Genomic DNA, 24,654 nt, shown 5'->3' with positions numbered 1-24,654 from the left:
ACAGTCCTCGATACATAAGTAACAGTCCTCGATACATTAGTAACAGTCCTCGATACATAAGTAACAGTCCTCGATACATAAGTAACAGTCCTCGATACATAAGTAACAGTCCTGGATACATTAATAACAGTCCTCGATACATAAGTAACAGTCCTCGATACATTAGTAACAGTCCTCGATACATAAGTAACAGTCCTGGATACATTAGTAACAGTCCTCGATACATAAGTAACAGTCCTCGATACATAAGTAACAGTCCTCGATACATAAGTAACAGTCCTCGATACATAAGTAACAGTCCTCGATACATAAGTAGCAGGTTCAAATCCTGAATCTTGCAACTGTTTAATGCATGTTAGCTTTTTCTTGCCTTAAAATGTCTTTTCTTAAGCTGTCTTATCTAATTAAGACAAAACACCCAAAGACCAATCTTAAAAAATCTGATATGTATCTTTTAACCAGGCTAGCTAAGGGAAATAGTAAAGCGATCATCCTAACCTGGTAGCACTAGACTGAGCCATCTGCATGTTCATGATCGTGGTCAGCAGTTTTTCATCCAATAGCTTTCAATAACCAAGCACATGCAAGTCATTGCTAACAATTTCATCCGACATATGGCTGACATTTGCCCCCTTTCCTTTCCGTTGTGGACCTGCATTGACTCCTTTGTGAATATGCACACACAGGCATGTGTTCATGACAGCATGCATACCAACACTGATGTGAGCATCAACATGTACATCGGGTGCACAGAATGCCTCTGTTCTCTTGGGAAATCAGATGCATTCTGAACTGATTTGAGACGACTACACCCAACTATCAACATGCATGATCTGTCATAAGGCTCCTTTTCTTTGAACCAGAAAATTAGTGGCTCTGGTCATAATTTCAGACCAAAAGACATACTCCCACATGTGTGAAAGAGACAAAAGGAGAACTGGTAACAGGCTGAGCACCAAAGGTATTTAAATACCTCTGGGGAATGGGGGGTTGGAATGCAAGGGTCACATACGAAAAGTACGAGGACTGTGGCAAGCATGCACATGTTTTCAAGTCCAAAGCGTTGTGAGATTCTCTTACATTCTCACCAAATTTCAGTTACACAAACCACCTGTCAGCCCTCTGATGGCAGCTTTACATTGTGGATTTGCAAGGCAGATGGTTACTTTTCTTACACCTGTCTCTGTGTGCTTGGTGCTTGTTTGAGCGCATGTGTGTTTGCATGTGTGTGTGCTCTCTCACCCCTTGCCCAGCTGTCTGCAAACCACTGCTGCATCTTCGTCACCCCAGTCATCGCTACAGATAGACCCCCACACTCCTTCAAGATAGACTTCCACCCTGCCATCAAGCTTGGAGCGGCCTCCTTGCAAACGCACAGAACCTGGAGGGAGGAAGAGTCAGAGAACAGTGAATGCCTAAAATAACAGCATATATAGTAGCAAATCAGACACGATTAACTAGATAAATAGATACTAGATAAATAGATAAATAAAAAACAAAAAAATCTTGTATTATTCTTAGCCTGTTTCTAATTTGTAATCATGCCCAAATACTTTTACTCTTGTATCTTCATGGCTGCCATTTATAATTACCAATGAGAAAGATAAACATTTTCTAAAACCATTTTTTTTAAGCATGTGCGTAGAATGAAGTTGGTTTACTGATATGAAAAGTTTGGTTTTAAATGCCTTTATTTTGTTTTCTTAGTTATTAATGTCATTATTGAATCAAAAGTGACTAAATAAATTGGTCAATGGACTTAAACTTGTATTAAATAGAGTAAAATAAATATTGGAACCCAAATACTGGGAGAGAGACAGTTGGTTGCAGACTGGCCTATAAAGATGCTGAAATAACAAAAATGGCACCCAAAGAAAAGGAAGGCAAGCCATTTCCAAATTACCTTCAATATTCAAAGTCAGCCAATGAGGATGAGAAAACAGGAAGAGATTGGCTTACTTATAGTGAGAGTGTAGAGGCTCTGTACTGCATCCCTGTTCACTTGTAAGGTGTCAAAGCCATCCAAAAGTTCAATGAGCAGCAAGGATAGATTAAAGATAGCAAAAATAGTATAGAAAACTACCACAACATGAGAAAAACAATCCCCATGAGTTCTATTTCTAAAATAGAAATGTCTTATTTGTGGGGGCCAAAAACCCCTAACTATGCCTCTAGTCAAAAGACATTTTTTAGTCATGATTAATCTCAGAATTTCTGTAGTTAATTGCCATTAAAGGGGTCATATTTTACCCTTTTAAGACAAGTTTATATTGGTCTCAGAGGTCCCCAAAACATGCCTGTGAAGTATATTGCTGAAAAAACACTCCAGTATTAGATTTTTTGCATGTCTAAAAACCCCTTTGTTTCAGCCCCGCTCAGAGCGAGCTGTTTCTGTGTCTGTGGCTTTGAATATTAATGAGTCGTCTGACTCTGCTCCTGACCACGCCCCTCTCAGGAAATGGATGATTTAAACCATCATTCTCCCAGACTGTAGTCAGCAGGGTAACCCACTGAGCTATCCAGCATCTCAGCTGGTAGCGGAGAGGAAGATCAGGAGAGGAGGGTGGAACTTTCCTCCATGTAGGGGAGGGCCAACCAAACCTGGGGGCGGGTGCTTAATCCCCATGTGAGGTCACTAGTGTAAAATCTGATAACGGCTTGTTTTAGCACACATTTTCTGAAAGGTGGAGAAAGAGAAGGGGAGAGGGGGAATGGATTCTTCTGGTACTTGGGGCGATTGTGGACAGGCTAGGGGCACATATTTTTGCTAGTAAAGCCTGAAAAAGTGATTTTTGCATAATATGTCCCCTTTAATCACATTTCAAAATTCCACAATTCTGAATCTAGAAATGTTCTTGTGTCAGTTTGTATTTTTTTTTCTGTCTTTAACTAAGGGGAATTGACTTCTTGTTTGAATACAGACCTGCTTTAATAGGTAGATCCAAGATTATGACATGAACTTATTCACTGAATTAAGAACTTATGGTTTAAAAGGGAAATAAAGGAACAGAAAAAGGTAAATGTTTGGTAACACAAGGTTCAGGTGACTTTTTACTTAACCACTAAGCTGTCTGTGCATTTTTAAAAATGGAATGAGACATTAAGCGGCAGTGGTGGGCTTATTTTACATCACTGTGGCTGCAGGGAGATGCTGCAGCAGCTTAACCAAAGTGTGTTAATAGGGACTATAAAGCATGAGATTAATCACTATTAAAAATAATTAGTGCACTAATTGTGGATCGTAGTTAATCATGATTAATGTGATTTATCTTGACAGCCCTATACATTATCGATAGGCACCAGCTGTATTTATCTCAACTTTGTAACTGGTCTCACTACCACTCAACTGAAGTGAACAAAAAGTGCTTTTCACCTAGGTCTCAGAGACAGCACCTTATCGTCTCTGGAATTAAGTGGAAGCACCTTGTTTCCAAAGCATGGGTAGAGATACATCATACTGTAGATGTTTATTTCACAGGGGTTTTAGCCTCATGCACAACTGCCATGCAATTTATTCTATCACTTATTTCCCGTGTGTGCAAAAAAAAAAAAAAAAACTGAATTAGGCATGCTTACAGTGGATTTGTTACATTTTCTATTGTGGGAATATCTGTTTCTTTCCTGTGTACCGGTATATTTTAGAGGAGTTATGATGCCAGCAGAGAGTGTGCCAATAAATTCCAATACACAACTCTGTGCTTGAGTCAAAACTTTCCCCTGCTCACCATAAACAAACCTAAGTATTTTATTAAAGAGCATATTTAGTGTGTTGCCTTACTGTATTCTTTATTGATAGACTATTGTACATTGTACAGAATTTCAAAACTATATCAGGCAACCTCTTTGGTAAAAGACTTCATGTATGTTGATTCCATATGTCATTTAGCAGTGGATAAATGACATATGCTTTAGTGGCATACTCCAAAACTAAAAATACCACTGGCTGCTCATCCTGTGCCAGAAAGAAAACTCACAGTCTTTCCCTTTCACCACTAATGTTTCATAAATCCAGAGCTAAGAGGCCCATTTTGCCATCATATCTGTAGCCTATTCCTTGTAGCAGCATCTGGTGCTCCAAGCTATGAGGTATTACGCTCTCCATGTTTAAAACTGTTTGTTAGAAGGGAGATTTTATGTCGCCTTGTCTTTTTACTCTCTTATAATGCTGATATCTGGACTGGCCAACCTCACACTGTGAGCAAATACCTGTGCACTTTTTACTGCAAAAAATGTGCTTAGACTTGCCATGTGCACACACCTGGGACATGAGGGTGTGTTCAGTTTAATTAGTCTAGGCTTCCTGGGTTGGACACAACTCTGGGGATAAAATGATTGACAGTTCCCTCATCTTATTGTCTCAGGGAAGTAGAAACAGCATATATATTGCATGCAGCCTACTTACTGTTTCTGAGGATTGTTGTCCTGACTTTTAAATCAACATAATTTCTGCTGCCTATAAGCGATGCTGTTTTTGGCTTCTATGCTTTAGTTATGTTATCTACATATTTTAGAACCTGGGTTTCTGTAGTTTTGTTGTTTTGTGTGTTCTTGTGCCCATTTGTTTACCTTGTTTACAGTCGCAATAGCCCCAGTCCACTCTCCCTCTTTGGTTCCTAAAAAAGCACCAGGGTCTAATCCTGCCGTCAGGGTTGCGACAGTGATTGTGCTCTCCTAATCCTTTTCCCGGGTAGCGCTCCTTGAAGCCGGCCACCTCCGTCCAGTTCATGCACCGACTCCCGGACTCGGTGACATCTATTGCTCCCCGGTAGAAACCGTCTTTCCCACGGCTGTGCAGGCAGTCTGTGAACGGCAGGATGAATGAAGGGACGCTGCTGGAGAAACACACACCGCTATTCGCAATCTGAAGCGCGGCAATTACAGCAAGAAATGCCAAATTCATGTTAGGAGTCCAAATGTGGTCTATCGATGGGTGTATGTATTCCAGTAGCCTCTAACATCAGCTCAGAAGACGGTTTTCAGTTTGCCTCATCGCTGCAGCGGGTCCAGAGTGAGAACCGAGAAAAAACGACGCGGATCAATGAAACACCCGTTTACGTGGGCTTAAGGGCAGACAGCCCCCCTCTGTGAATCTGACAACATAAAGGGCAGACGATTTTTTTTCCGTTATGCAGTTAATGCCATTCGACCTGATCTGTTTATTAAGTAGCTCGTCTTCTAAATAAAAAATAATTTTTATACTTGAAAAGTAAAACAGATCAAATAATGGCATTAAAAATAATTCAAATAGCTCATTGTCCGACAGATGTTGAAATCCATATTAATCTAAGGCATGGTTGGATTGCTCAAATGGTTGCGCAACTAGTTTGATTTTAAGTTGATTCAGTTCAGTCTTTTTTTTTTTTATTTAGTATATTTAAGCCTGTTTCTAAAATTATCTCACATTGATCTTTTCTCCCCAAAAATTGCATATATAAACTCTTATCTGCTCCACTAAAGAGAGTAAACATTTCTTATAAACCAGATAAAAGTTGAAGGATAAGTATTGAGACGTTGACGCATCACTTGTGAAAAATGAATGTTTAAACAAAGAGGCTTAACCTCTTTTTTTTTTTTTTTTTTTTTTTTTTTTAGTATGACAAAGAGGGGGCAAAAGACCCAGTTAGTAATGATTTCATTGTAAGAAAGGGAGGAAGAGGCAGACGGATGAGACTGGAATGCATGGCGCCTCTAGTGTCTATAATACAAAATCATCTGATTGGACGAACACGAGCGTCTCATGTGAAAACGTCATCCAATCGCGCCTATTGCAACACAGGCGTGAGTTCAAAGTGATACACAGCGTACGCCGAAACTCGGAGTCTGAAGTTTGTAAACCTCTCCTAGCTCAATCCACCTCCACGTTGCTTCCGAGATAACACTGTACTAATATGTATATTCTAGTAAACACCAATCAACAACAGCAATCAATGATTGAGATTGTTATATCATTCCAGTGTCTAACTCCGCCTAACTCACTGCCCCACTGCCCCACCCGGTCAACACAACGAGCATACCCACTGTGAATTTTAGCGGTATTACATTTGGTCGATTGCTAACATCCGTGATAGCAAACTAGTCATGTTTGTAGCTATACGGTCATGATAAATAAAGTTTAAAAACAACGTAACACCAAAAGGGACGAAATGAACAGTCGACTGCAAGAGATCCGCGAGAGACAAAAACTTAGGCGGCAGCTTTTAGCTCAACAGGCAAGTGGACGGAGAACCCACTGTTGTTGTTAGCATGTGGCTAACCTAACAACTTTACCAGTCCGTGTGAGAGTTCCGAATGACAAAAAATGTGAATACAAGGAAAAAGCGTTCTTGAATTCGAGTTAACATATGCAAAATATCGTCTCTTACAATTAGGTAGAAAGTCTATCCACCTCCATCTACGTAAACACCAGAGCAAACAAGTTTTGCGTCAAGGATGAATGAATGAAATCAACATGCTGCAATTATGAAGTAATTCTATTTGAACATGAGACTTGTGATTGAGGGGTCATGTAACAGAGTTACAAGGTTTGCCAGAAATATTTCACAGGTCGTACACAATGTGTGGAATCCAATACTAATGCTAAAACAACCCAGAAATGTGACAGCTGGCCACCAGATATGAAAACATAACTGCTCTGATTGTCTCATACCTTTCCTTCCGCAGCTGGGAGCTGAAAGCGCTGACAGTATTGGAGCTGTACTCAACAGTAAAGATGAACTAAAAGAAATAGAGGAGACAAGAGAAACAAACAGGTAATATATGATTGAATTCCCACCACTTAAAAGGGAGTAGTGTTAAGAGAACATTAACTGGGAGAATGTAATTTTCATATTTTCTTCATAAGTACACACTTCTTTTACCTATGACACAGAGACACACTTCATCTGTGAACAGATGCATAACTGTACTTAATCTGTGTTTTTTTAGCGCCATGGACTTAAAAGCTTAGTTTCTACATTTATCAACACTCTCTCTCCTGTCACTAGTTTGTATGATAAAGCATCATTTGCCTTTCCTGTTAGTTGGCTTTCCTGGCAATTTTTCATCTCCAGGCACTGCCAAACAGCAGATTGATTTTATGCCTTAATGAGTCAGAAAGACAAGGGCATGTTTCACAGACATGTTTATTTTGCAGGGCTTCATTCGACAGTCTAGCAGCACCTTCCAAAAGAAAGGCTCAGACTGAAGGAGAGGACACAGAGGAAGATGTGGAAGAACAAAAGGTGAATACAGTCATATGTTGTTGTGCTATATGAGAGCAATGAAGAACAACCATGGTTACCATCAAACTATTTAACAAACAAACACATTTGACAGTGACTAATATGAAAAAAACAAAAATATGACAACATGACAAGTGGAAAAGGAGGGCAGACAAAAATAGTTAACTTTAATCTGATAAGGCTAGAAAGTATGCATGGGGGTGGGGGACACAAACTTCAGGTTGTGCTGGAATCTCAGGGCACTGGAAACAAAAGGTGTGGTTCCCTTTGGTCTTTTAGTGTAGCCAGTGAAAGAGTTAGCAGAGACTGTGTCCACGGATGTCACACTATTCAGTTTTTAATTATTTTAAAAGAGGAGACAAGTCAATGGGGAGTCTTTGGGTGATGTCCTCATTCCATTTTTGTGTGTAGCTTTCTTTCTTTCTTTTGGCCGCTGGCCACCCAAAATTGTTCCGTTGGTGGGACGACAGAAACTGTCTGCATGTTTCTGTCTGGGCTTAATGGATATTGACGTGTAGGTTGAATGTATCAAATTAGATATTGGAGCATAATGCACCAAGTAAATCTCAGATTTTCTTGAAATTAGGGGGATGTGACATGTATGCATATCCCTCCTTTTTTTTGCACATATTTCTTATCTAACTTATTTGATAAATAATTTCCCTCCAAATCTCAGTGTAAGCCCTTCTTATCATCCTAATGCATTGACATCTATTTTGTTATCTCCCTGTTCAGTCTTATATTTTATGTTATGCATATCAGTCATGATTGCAACGTAATAAAGTGCTTTGTGGTCAAATTCCTTGTAGTTGTGGTCATATTCTAATCACACATGGAGCAGGCTCTCAATTTAAAAAAAGCTTTAAAGTAACAGTGTATTCCCTTTTTTGAAAGGATGTGGTGGAGGTGCAGCAGCCAGATGAAAGTAACCCATATGAGGAGGTGTACAAGGACTCAAGTACTTTCCTTAAGGTTGGGAACCTTCTCTTTATTCCTTTGATGCACACAAATACTCTTTTACATATTTTCCCATATGTGTCTTTTTGTCACATATTTTATAAGTCAAAATTTCCTGATTGTTTGACTTAAGTCTCAGGGGACATTTTATTTGCCTTTGTTGTCACATGCACACAAACACAATGAAACATTGCAGTGTATTCATAACCCTCAGGCTCCCTATGAGGAAGCTTACAAGACAAATGTTAAAAAAAGAGTTTAGTTTGAAAAACTGGATCTAAGACATGCAGTGCATGATAAACCACTGCAATTTTTAACCACTGAAAACAGAATGTATCATAATTTATTTAAAATAAAAACGAAAAATAAAGTTCGGTAGTATGGTATGTACAAATGCATGATGTTTGAATTTTGCCTTTAAAAGTATTAGTTTTTACAGCTCTTATTCAGTAGTACTGATTTCATGCTGAGAATATTGTGCATCCCTAGTTGGGCTGAACGATTTGAGAAAATAATCCAATTGCAATCTTTTTTCCGAATGTTGCGATTTACTGTGCATTTCTTTTTCAAGTTCCTCATCTTGTGTATTTTTCAAAAAACACGAGCAATAAAATCATTCTATGCCAGCACAGTATTTGATCAAACTAAGTCTAATTGTGATTATTTTGATTAATATTGCATATTTGATATGAATGGTACTGAAGGAAATGATTATTTTTTTTTGTTATTCTTAATGTGATAAAGACAAACATGTACAAAAACAAGAAAAGTAAGATTTTTTGTAAACTATTCTAAAAAAAAAAAAAAAAGACCCACGATTGCATAATGTGTTGTTAATGCCATCTCTGCTGCAAAAAAATGTATTAAAACTGGTATTTGACAAACATTTAAAGTTTATAAAATACTGTACCATTTTCAATTTGAAAATTGCAGCAGGCCATATTGCAGTTTAATTGAATTTTCTATTAATTGCCCAGCCCTAATCCCTAGGATCATTAACAGTGAATCGAAACACTTTTTACGAGCTCTTGTACGAGCTCTTGTACGGCTTGCTGGAGTTGATAAAGAATGAATGTTGAGGTGTGTCAGCATGGTTCAGGTGAAATCAAATGACATTTCACAAAGAACAAACAAGAAAAATCCCCGGTTTCGAGTGATTTATATCTCTTGCATGGATCACTTAGATAAACAAGTCTGGTGCCATACTTAGACACTAGAAGTTGTTGCAGGGTTGTTGTTTTTTTGACATGCATCAGTTATCAGTTCAGATTTGTTAAGCCCTTCCCAAAAGTACTGCACCCATCTGGCTGCTTATTTGAGCTCGGAAGTTCAGATGTTTCCTCTCTTGTCCCCAACATGGATAGTTTGGCTTGTACATTTAGTTTCTGTGTGATTTTATACTGTGTGTATTCTGTGTGATTATTGGACATCTCTGGACTTATTCAAAGTAAATGGGTTTTTATGGTATGTCAGTAATAGTCATTAGTGTATTGCTTGGCATCAATCTGTTGTTCTAAGCTGGCTGATGTTTTTTAACTGGTAAGATTACAACCTAGAACCAGTTTGATGACAGGCAGAGAGCCAGAAAGCCACCTTTCACTAAGAGCACTAATGGATGACTCATAGCCACTCTTGTGAACACACACATACATTTTATTATGATGCACATGACGTCTCTTTCTGAAGATACATTATAGTGAAAATATTTTATCACAGTAATTCAGGGAAATCCATATTTTTTTTTCTGAAAGAAAGAGCCCTTTTATATGAAGTGTTTGTACATAAATATATGCGTATATATATATTTCATCAGGGCACCCAGAGTTTGAACCCTCACAATGACTACTGTCAGCACTTTGTCGACACTGGGCACAGGCCTCAAAACTTCATCAGAGATGTTGGTGAGTATTTACTTCTTGGTATGTTTCTCTTCATGTACATGTCTGTTCTCCGGTTCTCATATTCTTGTTGTCTGTGGTTCAGGTTTGGCTGACAGATTTGAAGAATACCCCAAACTGCGAGAGCTGATCAGACTGAAGGATGAACTCATCTCCACCACCAACACCCCTCCCATGTATATTAATTGATACTGTCAGAGTGACCTCACTCTCAGTGTAATTCTTCTTAAGAAAATGATGTTGATCAATAAGACAGTAGCCATTTTACTGTGGAATTTACAGTTTGGAGTTTAATGTTTATGTTTGTATACTTAGGTACCTCCAGGCTGACCCAGAGCACTTTGACCTGCAGGATTTGAAGTGCAAGTTTGATGTGATTCTGCTTGAGCCTCCCTTAGAGGAATACTACAGAGAGTCAGGCATCAGTCACACTGAACGTTTCTGGACATGGGATGATGTATGTGTTAAACTTATGTAGCACCTTGTGGTAGCATGAAACTCCTTTTTTTTCATTTGTTAATGTTTTGTTCTGTCCTGGTTTTCTTTTTTCAGTAAAACCCTTGTTGATTCCTTTAAGTCAAATCGATTGCACTTCATCTTTGCATCTCTTTTCTTATGGATGGATCTGTTGGGACTTTGAGGCTGTTTATTTTTATTTCTCATTCATAGCATACTTTAAGAGTGAAACTTAGGCCTTTGTTCCAACTTCTAGTAAAATAGGCATAAATAAGGCTTTTCCACTATGACTTTTGGCCGTGTCGATCCAAACCAAGCTGTGCTGATTTACTTTTCCCTCACCAGTTTTGCCCCGCCTCCAAGTGGGCCGCAGTGACATCACAGCAGTTCGTCATCATTCGGGGATGCCTTGCAGATGTATTTTAGTAGCAACTGATGCGTCGAACTTTGAAATACCTGCGGGATTACCAATAGAAGACGAAAGAACTAGAAGTATAAACAGAGAGTGCTTTTTTGTGGCTGAACAAAGCAATGCTTACTATAACATCATCTACTCAAAACACTGCATTATCCATTCTAGATGCGCTCTCAAACCGGTAGCTCAGATGTGGTGGAAATGCAGATCCCCTACTGCCTTGGCTGCCATGCCAGGTCAAACCAAGTAGAGCCAAACTGCTCAGTGTAATGGAAAAGCACCAGAAGGTCGCCAAACTCTATCTACGATACTACCAAAGTTTTATGGCCAAGCCAAAATGTGATCAGAAGCATCTTCTTTAATTGGCACAATTTGGTCAGCACTAGTGCTAGAGATGCTATTGTGATTCCTCTTTTTGTTGAGTAGTAGTTGGACTTCAAGCTCTCTTAGAAGAAGATGAGGTGCAATTGATACTAAAGGTTGAGTCTTAGAAGGAATAATAAAGGTTTGTGCTTAGCCTGTCTTATAAAAGGGCAATCAGAGTGACTCTACCCATGTAGAGTTGTATCAAAATAATCATCCAATGCTTTAGCCACACTGATAAAAAATATTATTTTAGTGGATGGTGCTTCATTCTGAATGCTTCATTCTATTCTCTTAACATCCCATTTTCTGTTTTTCTTGTGTTTGTTTTTTACAGATCATGAAACTGGAAATTGAGGAGATATCAGCTTTGCGATCCTTTGTCTTTCTCTGGTGTGGCTCTGGTGAAGGCTTGGACTTGGGCAGAATGGTAACTTAACCTACTTTAGAAAAATACACACAAACACAGGGACTCTGTATAAAAACTATCCTGTATTTGAACTACTTTCCCATGGCAAGACTAGTTTTGTGTTTTCTTTTTTTTAAGACTGCGCCACATTTTTTGGATCATTCACAAACTTGTTGGTTCAGTTGATATCTGACAGCTGAGTTAAGCAAGTATTTGTACAAGGTTAGGACAATAGCTCTGAATTCCTTTGAAGTACGTCTGTTCATACCTGCCTATTGAAGGCTTAACCCCCCCACCTTAAGCTGGGACATCATGCTTCATGTCCAGTAACCTTTAAAAAAAAGTATTATTTTCTTTGGATGATGCTTGTCTGCTGTTGGTGTGACGTATGTCCTTTTTGAGCTTGTCAGTGCAGATGAGTCATAGCTCTGAAAATAGATTTTTCTTGTGCAAAGTATTTCCTCTACCGCTCATTTAGTGTGGCTGGTCCCCACCCCAACCAACCCCTTGTCCCTCTCAAGGCACAAAATTCTTAATTCATTAAGTTTCTGTAGCCTAATTTATGCACACTTTTCATTTCAGCAGAGCAGGAATGTCTTCTTTATATTTCCCTGTTATTTTCAGCCAATAAGATATACATCTCTAAACTGATGGTATGTGTTTTGAACATGCAATTGGGTTGACAGCTGACACCCAGTTCATAAATTTACTGCAACCCCTTATGGATACAGACTCAGCGCTCTGATAGTCGACAATAAGCTGAAGTAGCCAGCTCATCTGTGACACAGAACGAATTACCGGCATTACTGAGCTACACCTGTTGAGTTCTGTTTGCTGCACAGTACAGAGGACAGCGCTTTGTAAGTTTTCCCTCCAGTCCTCAAAGTTTGGTGATAACTGTAATATCCTCCCTACAAGCTGGTAAACTCAAACAAGAAGTCCAACTTGTGTAGTAAAAAAAGAAATATGCTCTAAGATGACCAATTCACAATTATTTATCATTTGGAAAACATGCTTTCTAATAATTTAAAATTTGGTTCAGACTTTAAGAACACTTATTTTTTTCAGACACAAATCATGTAAGCATGGTAAATATGCTGACATGAAGTAACAGAAAATAAAGACTTTCATTAGTCTTCTATGTGAGTAATAGCACAAGTCTGAAATTAATGAGTAATGTTGGCTACTTGTAGTATGACATATAGATGAAATAGGTGGAAACAAGTGATTTAATGATCAACTGGTGTATATAAATACATCTACAGGAAAAAAAAACTTCTAACAATCAAAATTTTCTGTGAGGGTCCTCCAGACTTATGTAAGGGTAGCATGAAGCTTGCATAAATACCATATTTACATGTTGCATTAAAATAGGCTTTCTTTATTTAAAAAATCTGGTATTAATTTTAGCTTTATCATTTTTAACACAGAAGCTTATCTTTACTGTTTAATGACTAAAATAAAAAATAGATGTCTAAAGTCAAAGTTTAAAATGCCAACAAAATATTTTTCTTTTCTTGCTTCAAATCTTTGTTTCCTTCTTCTTTTCTGCCCCTGAATCCCTGTCACGGGAAAGGTAGAGGGAACATTTTTGTTTTTATATTATTCTATTAAATATACTGTATATAAAAAGACTAATACCCCGTTCAGCCCCAAAGTTGGGTATCAGGCCACCACTCCTAAATAACAAACCAGGGGGAATTAATGGCACCCTTTAAAAGGGTCAGTAAGCTTTTTTCTGCAAGGATTTTTTTCAATTTCATGACCCACAATGAGCATGCAGAAAGGTTTTAATGTGGAAAGGTTTAACTTGTTCTCCCTCCTTTCTCTTACAGTCACAGATGAGTTCAATCTATTTTAAAATGGTATTTTACACTTGGGATTTTATACCTGGTAAAGAAAATGCTTGTAGGACATGAAAGGGAACCAACAAAGGAATATTTGTCCAATAGAATTTTCTTTTAATCATATTTTTGTTTTTCCTTTTCTTATGCCATTTCTTAAAGTGACCAAAGCGCAGAATAGACAAAATTTATGAGACTGTTCTTTGTGACAGTATATTCGAGCCTCTCTGAAAAAGAAAAATTAAAAAACAAGAGGATCTCTTAATTTCTTGAGAAGAAATTTAAAACATTTTGAGCTTTGAAAGTTGTACATTTAAGCTGAACCAAAACTTAAACTAGGGCTGCAAGCATCACTGAAGGGCCCTAGCACCCACGTGTCTGTGTGCGTGTTCAGTGTGATACTGTCGACTTTGCAAAAAAAAGAGTAGAAGACCATAGGATATTAGGTTTAAGCCACTTGGGACCATCAAAAAATGCCTTATTTTGAAATTGAGATGAATCTGGTCAACTTCCTGTTGGGATTTGGGCATGGCCCCAGAGGCTCTTTTGTACATCTTATGATTACCCATATGTAAACCAAAAATCATAAGCCTAGGCTGAATTGTGTGCGGGGGGCTGGATATTAAAAGGGAAAATTTTAAAAATCAGAGGGGGAAATGTTTAATTGCCAGAAGGGGGCGCTGTGACAAAGTAATGATATTAAGGTATGGATGCATTCAGTATCCCTGTGAAGTTTGGTGATGATTGATATAAAGCATTAAAAAGTTAAAAGGCATTATTGATGTATTTTCACTGCTAAAAAATGTACCAAAATAATCAAGTTTGGACTCTGGTCAAGGCCCCGCCCTATGGTGAAAAGTCACAGTTTGCACAGCTTGCACAATCTCAAGGTTGTCTCAAATGAACAAAAACATTTTGGAGTCAATCAGATTAAATCTTTTGAACTAGTTCGTTAAAATATGAAACTTGTGTATCGCCCCAAAACGCCAAACTTTGATCTTTAGCTGTTTGTAGTGCGCTTCCTGCACATTTTAGATGGCCCCAAAGGACGTGTTTTTTTTTTTTTTTTTTTGTCGAACCATGATACATATGTGTACCCATTTTCATGCACGTAGCTCTTACCTAGTCCCCTATCTCATTATAGGGGCCCGCTTGATAGACTTGCACAATTCCACAAAAATACAGAAATTTTCCTCGGTTGATGCTCAGGCCCTAAATATTTGAAAATCGCATATTGTGTGTAAGAAAAATCATCATCAATGTCTGATGAAGGGCTAGGGCCCGAAATGTCACATACGTGGTGATAATCTGATAATCTAAACAAGCTTTGGAGCAGCTTATTCCTCTGTTTTGCCGAAGAAAAATCATACCATTACACAAGTACTGCAGTAAAGAGCCTATTCAAATTTACATTTTTTTACTGGGACTTATCAGCAAGTACTTGTGATTTTAGTCATCACATTATCATTGCAATCTGGACTAAAAAGAGACTTGTCTCTGGGGCTAGCCAACCACTGTTTTGTGTTTGGATTCTCATCAGTTTTAACCCTCTAAACCTATTTTGGAGTTTATAAAGTCAAAATGTATGACTTTTTAAACTTGAAAAATTCAACAACATTTTAAATACAGGAATGCTAATATTGCTACCGCTACTGGTGCGTTTACGACCTGTCGCAAATTGTGTTCCGTCTACAACAGGTGATGTAAATGATCGGCTGGGCTGATTGAATCAAATTGCCAATCTCCGATCAATTAAAAATGCTTATATTCGCTCCAATCCAATACATACGCTCGGGATCGGGACAACCCTGTTCTATATTAAGAGTGGCACTAATAGGCCTTCATAGTTCTTTGTGGTAATAATAATGGAAGTAAGCAGAAATTAGATCAGGAACCAGAAAAACTGATACATAAACCAATCCTGATGTTCAGTGGTATTTACTGAGAAACTTTGTGAGGAAACATGAAAAGATTCACTGTGAGTATTTTTAAGCACAATGTAGTTCATGCATTTCTTAAAAACTTAAAAATAATGTTTCTAAATAGCTGAATTTCTAATTGTATTTTTATGATTTATTTCATGCTGCTTGCAAAAGTAGAACAGAAAAAAGCATGTCTTGATTAGTGTTTCATCCATGCATAATAAGTGAATTGTAGCAGCATTGCAGTGAACACATATTTAGTTTGTGCATTTCCCAGTCTATCATGTCTACCTTTTATCACACCTATTTTAGTGTTTAAGGAAGTGGGGCTTTAGACGGTGTGAGGATATCTGTTGGATCAAGACGAACAAGAATAACCCAGGCAAGACTAAAGCCCTGGACCCAAAGGCAGTATTCCAGAGAACCAAGGTACATTGTACACACACTGGCCAATCATAACTTTAAAACATTGTAACATTTTTAATTAAGATTTACATCATCTTATCTTTCTGGATTTTTTTGTCCAACCAAAGCTCAAGCTGCCTCATTGGGTATCATCCATTCATGATGGATTGAAGTTAAACTAGAACAGACTTTAATTTGTGATGCATTCTCCACAGGAACACTGCTTAATGGGAATCAAAGGAACGGTGCGCAGAAGCACTGACGGCGACTTCATCCATGCCAACGTGGACATTGACTTGATAATAACAGAAGAGCCTGAGATGGGAAATGTAGAGAAGCCTGTGGAGATCTTCCACATCATTGAACACTTCTGTTTGGGCCGCAGGAGGTTGCATCTATTTGGACGAGATTCAACCATCAGACCAGGTGAGATGGACCCATTCTCAGATTGTTGCTCAGATGTTTCTTTTTATTCATCCTCCTCTGTCTCATTACATGTTTCTTAACACCCATCCCTTTTGTTTTTGTGTCCCTACTTTAGGCTGGCTGACAGTGGGTCCTACTTTGACAAACAGCAACTTTAACCCAGAGACATATGCCGCACACTTTGTTGTGCCTAACTCTCACCTGTCTGGCTGCACTGAGGAAATAGAGAGACTGCGGCCCAAATCTCCGCCTAATAAGCTCAAGTCAGACCGTGGTGGTGGAGCACCAAGAGGCGGACGTGGCGGGCCAAATGCAGGAAGAGGCGGAGACAGAGGACGTGAAAGAAATCGACCAAATTTCCGTGGGGACAGGGGAGGGTTCAGGGGCAGAGGAGGGCCTCATAGGGGTTTCCCACCTCGCTAGAGGAAAAACCTTACCGAACCTGTGCTAAAACTTCCCATCTGTATTTTCTGTGATTGACTGTGTCTTCTTCTACTGCTGCAGTCACCATCAACCACTGAACCCTGTACCTTTATTAAGTCCTGATTTTAATGTTAGTTCTGATAGACACCCAGTCCTAGTAGGTTTAGTGTGTGACACGACAATTTGTCATTTGTTTTCAATATACAGTTAACTAAGGAATTAGTATGTATTGTCTAAATAAACAGTCTTTACACATGCATGTTTGGGTAATGATTTAATACATGTACTGCTAAGGAGGCTTGATCTATGTTTAAGTTCCCTCATAATTAGAGACAACAGTGTTGTTTTAACTTTGTGACTATACAATAACACATATGAGTCATTTATAATGGTTTAATTGCTTTTCAAAAAGTTCACACTTTTTATTAAAGTCATTGCATGGTTATCTGAGACTAGTGCTTTAAAATTTTCCACATTTCAGGTCAGAGCATGGCTCTATGAGCTCAGTGAGATCTTACTGGCTGTCATCATGTGTTCATGCTCTGGCTGCATGCTGTCGAGCATGCATGAAGAATGTCACCCAGGCACAGGTTAGGAGTGGTACATTTGAAGAAATTCCACATAGCTTTGTCCTTTAATTCTCCTCAATTGCATTTTCATCTTTTGTCTGTTTAGTTCTGTTACTCAACTGTTGCATCTACAAGAGGTTAGAACAGCCTGAAACAGCTAGAGGCTAAAAGAAGTTACGTGTAAATACCTTTTACAGGCAGGGTTAAACTTTGACATATTTCTGTCTTTAATCTTCTCCTTTTACCACAGTGTTTTAAAGTTTATGATAGTTGGAACTGTAGGGATTAAATTTGGTACAGACACACATTACCTCCTCAGGAAAAACAGCAATAACTTTCAGAATTTACAGACATTACCGAGGCTCATTAGGTTAGAGATTTAACATGAGAATGTTGGTTAAAACTGGTAACGCAGTCTCCACACCTACACTTCACATTAACATTTAGCGAATGCTAGAATTTGAACCCATAGAACTATGATGTTGAAATGGCAAACATACCTTTGTGATATCAGCATACTGACATGGTTATTTTAACATTTTGTAGTCAGCATGAAATTTAGCACTGTTGTGCCCCATTACTGCCTCACAGAGAAAACAGTTTCATTATAGCTTAGTTTTATTTTCTCTGAAGTATCCTTGTTTTTCTAGATCTGCTGCAGTTATGCCTCTTAAGGGAGAAGAAATTATCCTTAAAACATCATAAAACGTGTGGTAAGAAAACCTCGAACATATTTTCAGTGGTAGAGGTTCTGTGATTCCTACAAGGCATAATTATTCTTCAGTGGTACCGCTTCTCCATTTTCCTTAAGGTTTCATTTAAATTTTGACTCACTTGTGAAAGTGAAACTCTTGTACACAAGTATTACAAGTAATGCTTCTTTTAAAAAATGATTTAATGAAGTGATCATGCAGAAGAATGTCATAAAAGCCTTGTAAAAGACAGACATAACATTTTCAGTGGTTGTTTAATTTAAAGGGAAGTTTCCAAAAGAGCACAAAACTGACAGAAATGCAGCAACACTTAAAATCTTTGTCAAAATGTACATATAATTTATTGAAAAGGTAGGTACAAGTGAAACCACTGAAAAAACAACAAATGTGTCATACAAAAGCTGCGTATGGATTTAAGTGAAAGGAAGGCCTGTACATCCCAGTGCAGAATGTGAAACAGATTTAGATAGATACTTTATCAATGCCGAGGGAAATTCAATAAGATAAGATAACATGCATGTTTTACACATTCACAGTGAGTAGTACAAGCAAAAAGTATATAAAATTGAGAGCATGATAATTGTCAATAATTTCCCCATATTAAAATGTAAGATCAGAAGAAATGAATCAGCAGCACAGATATGTTTAAGTATCCTTAAATTCAGCCGTAAAACTTAATCGAAACCAATTTAAATAGATCATTCTTTGAACTGAAAAGTCGTAACTCATTAGAATTCATTCCAATAAACCATCCACAGATTTCACAGATAAGGAGTATCAAATCCAAGATCTGCCTCGCACTGCTTGGTTCTGAGATTGGGAACTGTGAGTAAACTTGTCCCAGAGGACCTTAGGAGGAGTCTGGACCATTTACTGCTCTTTAAACCAAGACTAGAACTTTAAAGTCTGTTGACTCACAGAAGGCCATTTTAGAAGTTTGAGGACTGGTGTAATTTGTTTTACTTTGTTGGTATTGATGAGGACAGTGGCTGCAGTGTTCTGGATGGGCTTCAGCTCCCTAATGGATCTTTTACTCAGACTGTTGAAAATCTAATCTAGCTTAACCCATTAAAGCCTGAAAACACAAATCATAGCAAGAAAATTCTCATTTTTTGGAACTGAAACAATTAGTTAACTCTCTATTGAAATCCAAAAATCCAAATATCCATAAAATGTAACATTTATATTTTTTGTATCTATTTTATACATTAGATGTTTTTGGTAATTGATAATCTACTTGAGGGCATTTTTATCATTTATTAGCTTGTATTCAGATTTTTTTTTCCAGTGATTTATTGATCATATTGATTTGATAGAGGTATCATAAAAGTATGTATCAAATATGATACAACAGGCTTTAAGGGGGTTAATTTAGAAAAAAGCATGAACAAGTTTTTTGTGTGTCTTCTTTAGACAAAAATATTTTGATTCTGTTCAGAAGCTGATTTTGTAACTGTCTTTGTGGCTGTTTAAATTTTGGTTGAAGCCCATGATTATATCCAGATTTCTGGTTTGATTTGTAGACTATGGTACCATGGAGTCAAAGGCTACATCCAAGCTAATTGCTACACCAGCAAGAGCCGATGAATATACCTGCATACAGTACAGCTAAACCTCACCCAAAACTAAAGCAAACTTCTGCTGCTGCAGGTCAGGAGAAGAGTGAAAAGATCTTTTCCATCACAAAAATCTCTCAGTGTTGTTCTTTGGTCTTTATTTTATAAAGAAATGTGGTTCCGTTTTGACAAAACTGCCGCCATACCATAGCTACATCCAAGCTAAATGCTACAACAGCTGCAGCAATTGCTACTGGCAACAAAACCCCACCATAGCTGTGGCTTGTTTGGTCAATGCTGTTCTCAAACCCGGCACAATCGTTTGAGTCTGGCGATTAGCAGAATGGATCTGCCAGATAACAGACATGGAATCTGGTCAATCCATCTTTTTTTCAAGGTTACAGATGTGTATCATCTAAAGGCATGGTGTGATATTCTAGAGCTGCATGTCAATAGTGGAAGGAATAGGATCAAGAACTGATCCTTGGGTAACACTTTGTCATCATTCTACGCTCAGATTTATAATTACCAAGGAAACAAAATGTCTTGAACTGATTCAGGACAGTACTAAAAGCCCCATCCAATTTTCCAGTCAGTCAAGCAGTAAGCCGTGGTCGGCTGTGTCAAAAACGGCATTGATATCAAGTAAAACTAAAAGAAACTTAACACATCACCTCTCAGGTGACTGCTAATATTACAGAACTTTTGAAAACAAGGGTTTACCAAGTGCTTTGCCATGAGCAGAAGCAAACAGAACCAAGCAGCAGGACCCTAGAAAAAAAGACCATGAAAACAAACTACCAACAACAAAAGCAAACAAATAACATCAGCAAAACCCCAACCAAAAAGAACAAAAACAGAAACCTAACTAACATATTTAGCCCAAACATCATAAGAATCCAGACAACATAAGAACTCAGGTATATAAGCTGAGACCAAGAGAAACAAGGATTTAAGAAGCCAGAAGCAACTAACAGAAAACATTATTTAGAACTAAAAAAATGTTGTTTTACCTTGGTGTGGCTGAAATTTAGACTGAAAAGTGTGAAAGATTTAAAGTTGCTGATAAACCCTTAACAATGATCTTTGCTAAAAGAGATGAGTTTGATATTGGCTTCTTATTATTTATTACTAAATAGCAAAAGTTGGAGACAAAGCCTCACAGCAATCATTTGATCTTAATCTGGCATCCAGCAGATTCAAGGGGCATTTTTGGGCATATTAGATCAAGTCTACTTCTAAACTTTGGCACCCTGCTATTAGCCCGCTTTAGGTTAAGTTTGAAATAATAGTCTCTTAAAAGACCATTTCAGTCAGGACCACTTTGTTAAGAAGCACACATGATTTGCCGCTCTAATTATTTCTTTATTAGCAGCAGTTATTATTATTATGTTTGGCAGAGTAGATGTTTTGGTCTGTTTGTTAAATTGTCAATATGTCTTGTTTCTTCAGACTTCAATCATCCATTCCACCAAACACCTAACAAGTCAATGGCAGAATCAGCTGTTTGGCATTGGCAGAGAAGATTTGGCACATTTTTCATGGGCCCAACCCACATACTCAGCTCTGCTGCTCATCCCACAAATGCATGTTCCTTACGAATGTGGCATCATTTAAAAGGGTAATAAACAGGCTTTCCAACGGTATTAAATTTATTACCAAGAAGCATTGTTACAACAAAGAAATAATGTACCAAACACAAATTTCCTTACATTTTGTTTTAAGTTTATTTTGCTGTACCTGTTTAATGCTCAGCCATTGGCAAAATTTTCAGTTTAAAAATTGACCTCTGCCCTAATTCTATTTAATCACTGCATCTTTGAAAATGATTTAGTCAATATTATTTATCTCAGATATCATCCAACACACCCAATGCTTTTAGCTTACCTGCTGTGTTCACATGAAACACTTTACAACTAACACTAGAACTGCAAACATTTGTTCCTTTGGTTGAGTTTAAAACTAGATAAGGAAATATTTTTGACTATACAGATGACAATTGGTAATTGTTCTCATTAATGCATATTAATTATTCTTGCTGTTCTCTCGTCATCATCGAAAATGAGGGCATGCCCTTTATGATTCTTGAGATTAGATAAAGGTTGAATGATTGTAATCAGCTAAATGACACTGATCTGGAAACATATCTGCTTATGAGGCTCTTTTTTCCTCTTACACACCTCAACAGATTTTCCTGAAATAAAAGTTTCTCACATTTCTAGACATTAACTATTAAGAAATTCATCAAAGGTTTTTTGGTTCAACCAACTGTTGGTACTGCACATTGATGGATTATGTTGATCATGGAAAAAAGTCATAATAAAGCTCCATAGAGAAAATTATGGAACCTTCTAACTTTGCGTAAGGAAACAGCAATAGATAAATAGTCATAAATAACATGAAATTTCAGTAGCTAAATTTATAGGTAAGTATTTGTAGGTATGTATTTGTAGGTCCTATTTTTCCCCTTGTCTCAGTTTCCCATTTGTTTAAAGTGGCCTCAGGGACATTGTGAGTGAATGTGCATTCGTGTCATTTTGTCCCTTTTAAATCTTTTGAAACGCTAATGAGACAGAACAAGTCAAACAACTTAAGCAACCCTCAAATTAGTGAAAATAGTCTTAACGCACAAAAAACTTCTCGTTCGTAGATTTTGACTGAAGAAGACCAGGTCCAGGTCATGTGCGTGTGCTACTCCTAGAGTGTACCATGCAGTGAATAACAGAATTCAACAGAGAACTTTAGTGATTCTTTCAGCTCTTCTGCAGATTTGGAGTTGGAATAATTTAGGTAAGAACATTTGAATATTCACTTAATGCATATTAATTTATATGCTTGTTACCTGTTTTCTCTTGAAGCTCACTGGTAGAACTGTAAATAACACCTTTCAAAAGTAGAACAGAACAAAACAAATAAACTATTGATGTTTTTTTGAAACATGCATTATTAATTAACAATTTCCAACTGAGTGATAAAGAAATAAATTCCAGGAATGGCTTTGAAATAACATGCTAGTTATGTATCAAGTTTTGCTGAGAAAGATTTTTCTTTTTAAACTCATTTGTCTGATAGAATTTAAGGCTGTACTTTGTGAAAGAGCTTTACTTCACTACACTTATTTTTTTTTAATGTATATATTTTTTCAGTTATGCCCAGCTCTTAATTTTTTGTTTTTGAATAACAAACCACTTGTTCATCAAGGTTACAATGTGATGATGAGCAAAGGTGATGTACTTTAAAATGGGATCCTACTGTATGCAGACACAAAAGATAAGGCAAATGATGTAGCACTGCATCATCAGAATTACTAATCACTGTTTCTTTCTTTGTCACTTTGTTTTTTGTTTGTTTGTTTATGGTGCAATTTAAGTTTAACCCTACCTTAACATAATCTTCAAGGCTCTATAACTGAAAGGACCATAATTTAATGGGGAACTTTTTTCTGTTTAACCCCTGTTGAAAAAGTAGTACAAATGATAATGTAAAGATTTTGATCTACCAAGATCTTATCTTCCTTCTAAAGTCATATTGACTTTGATGTAGCACTTGCCAGATGAATAGAGATGTGCATGTTGTTGCTATCTCATGGCATGATTTTGTCATGTCATGCCTTCTTAACAATAAGAAAACAGGATGATGAAAATTTCTATGCAGGCTTTTTACAGTAAGCCTAATTAAATGTACACAGATGTGCACAGCTGTGTAGTTTGAAGAGAAAAGTCTCATATTTCATATTTGTAGTTTGGACAATTTCTGTTGCCAGCCAAGTATGATTAACGTTCAGACTACTGCTTTCTACATGTTTTTTTTTTTTTTTTTCCTTTGGTCAAAGTCCTGCTTTTTAAAAGTTTCCTCTCCCTGTCCTTGAAATGACTCCCCTGAAAAAAAATCTCCCGGTGTCTGTTCAACTGGATCATGTAGTGCTTATGTAAACTGTTTTGGGGAAAATGTTAACACAGGCTTTTGCAGTTGGTCCAATGTTAATTGAGAAATCATTATTGGTCCAAATTCTCCCTGATAGTCTGTTTTTTAATGTTTTATGAAGGAAACATTTAACATTCAGTTTGTGGTTTGACCATTACTTCATGAGAGAGTAACAGTTGATAAGATTCCTGGCTCACTGGCTACGAGGAGAGAATCAGTGTTAAGATATTGGTCCTAATGTATAGATTATACTGTATGGTGCCTTAAAGCCAATCATTTTCCCCCTTTTTAACAATCTACTTTTAGCTTTGACAACTTGATATGCCCTGTGCTCTTTTTAACATTTGACATTCCAATTGCATGCATGTAAAACATCCAAAAATCTTGCAGAACAACGTACCATTGTCAACTTAAATTTTAGAGTACAAGAGATTAGACAAATCTTATCTCTGAAATGTAAAGTCAAAAGGATTCTGCAGGTGAAGAATAAATTACTACTTCCTCATTGTAGACACATAGCACAGAGAAACTGCTTTTACAACATTTTGTCACTCTGGCAGTTAAGCCCACATTCACCTGTTTAGCCTAAATTGCACCCAAGGCACTAATTTACGCGTAAAGTTGGCCTGTGGTTATTTTAAAGTTATCAGTTTAGCCTGTGAATGGGTCGCAGCCATACATAGCATTCAGAAAGAAATCAGACCCCCTTGATTTTGTTTTTCAATTCGTTATGTTGCAGTCTGATGCTAGTTATTTAAATTCAGTTTTATTCACATTAATGTACACTCAGTATCCCATAATCACTAAGTGAAAACAGATTCAAATTTTGTTGCAGATTTTTATAGAAATGAAATCTGAAATATCATATTTACATAAATATTCAGACCCTTACAAACAACACTCAAAGTTTAGCTCAGATTTCTCCCATTTCCCCTGATCGTTTCTGAGAAGTTTCTTCACCTTGATTGGGGTCCACCTGTGGTAAATTAAACTGATTGGACATGATGTGGAAAAGCTCACACCTCTCCATAGAAGTCATCACAGCTGACAATGCATATCAGAGCAAAAACCAAGACATGAGGTTGAGTGAACTGCCTGCAGTGCTCAGAGACAGGTGGGGGGCTGCAATGACGGTTGTCCTTGTCCCACCTCCA

General features: G+C 37.5%; 2 protein-coding genes across 2 annotated transcripts in view; one reads left to right on the top strand and one right to left on the bottom strand.

Moving 5' to 3' along the window:
• Positions 1-4,996, bottom strand: part of prss12 (serine protease 12) — a 37,197-nt gene extending 32,201 nt beyond the window's left edge. The window contains exons 1-2 of the mRNA XM_041785558.1: positions 4,567-4,996; positions 1,243-1,381 (exon numbers count right to left, since the gene is read on the bottom strand). Coding sequence (XP_041641492.1) covers positions 1,243-1,381; positions 4,567-4,900 — 473 coding nt within the window. The 5' untranslated portion in view covers positions 4,901-4,996. The remainder of the gene's footprint in view (positions 1-1,242; positions 1,382-4,566) is intronic.
• A 1,026-nt stretch (positions 4,997-6,022) lies between these two features.
• mettl14 (methyltransferase like 14) lies at positions 6,023-16,995 on the top strand. Its single transcript, XM_041784191.1, has 11 exons — positions 6,023-6,209; positions 6,661-6,749; positions 7,133-7,220; positions 8,115-8,192; positions 9,991-10,078; positions 10,161-10,251; positions 10,391-10,532; positions 11,647-11,739; positions 15,797-15,913; positions 16,105-16,315; positions 16,431-16,995. The coding sequence occupies exons 1-11, from the start codon at positions 6,144-6,146 to the stop codon at positions 16,736-16,738; spliced, it is 1,371 nt and encodes a 456-aa protein (XP_041640125.1). The 5' UTR covers positions 6,023-6,143; the 3' UTR covers positions 16,739-16,995.
• Positions 16,996-24,654: the final 7,659 nt, after the last annotated feature.

Source organism: Cheilinus undulatus, linkage group 4, assembly GCF_018320785.1.
Source record: "Cheilinus undulatus linkage group 4, ASM1832078v1, whole genome shotgun sequence".
In the NCBI taxonomy this organism is placed as follows: domain Eukaryota; kingdom Metazoa; phylum Chordata; class Actinopteri; order Labriformes; family Labridae; genus Cheilinus; species Cheilinus undulatus.
This window is presented reverse-complemented; position numbering and strand designations above follow the sequence as displayed.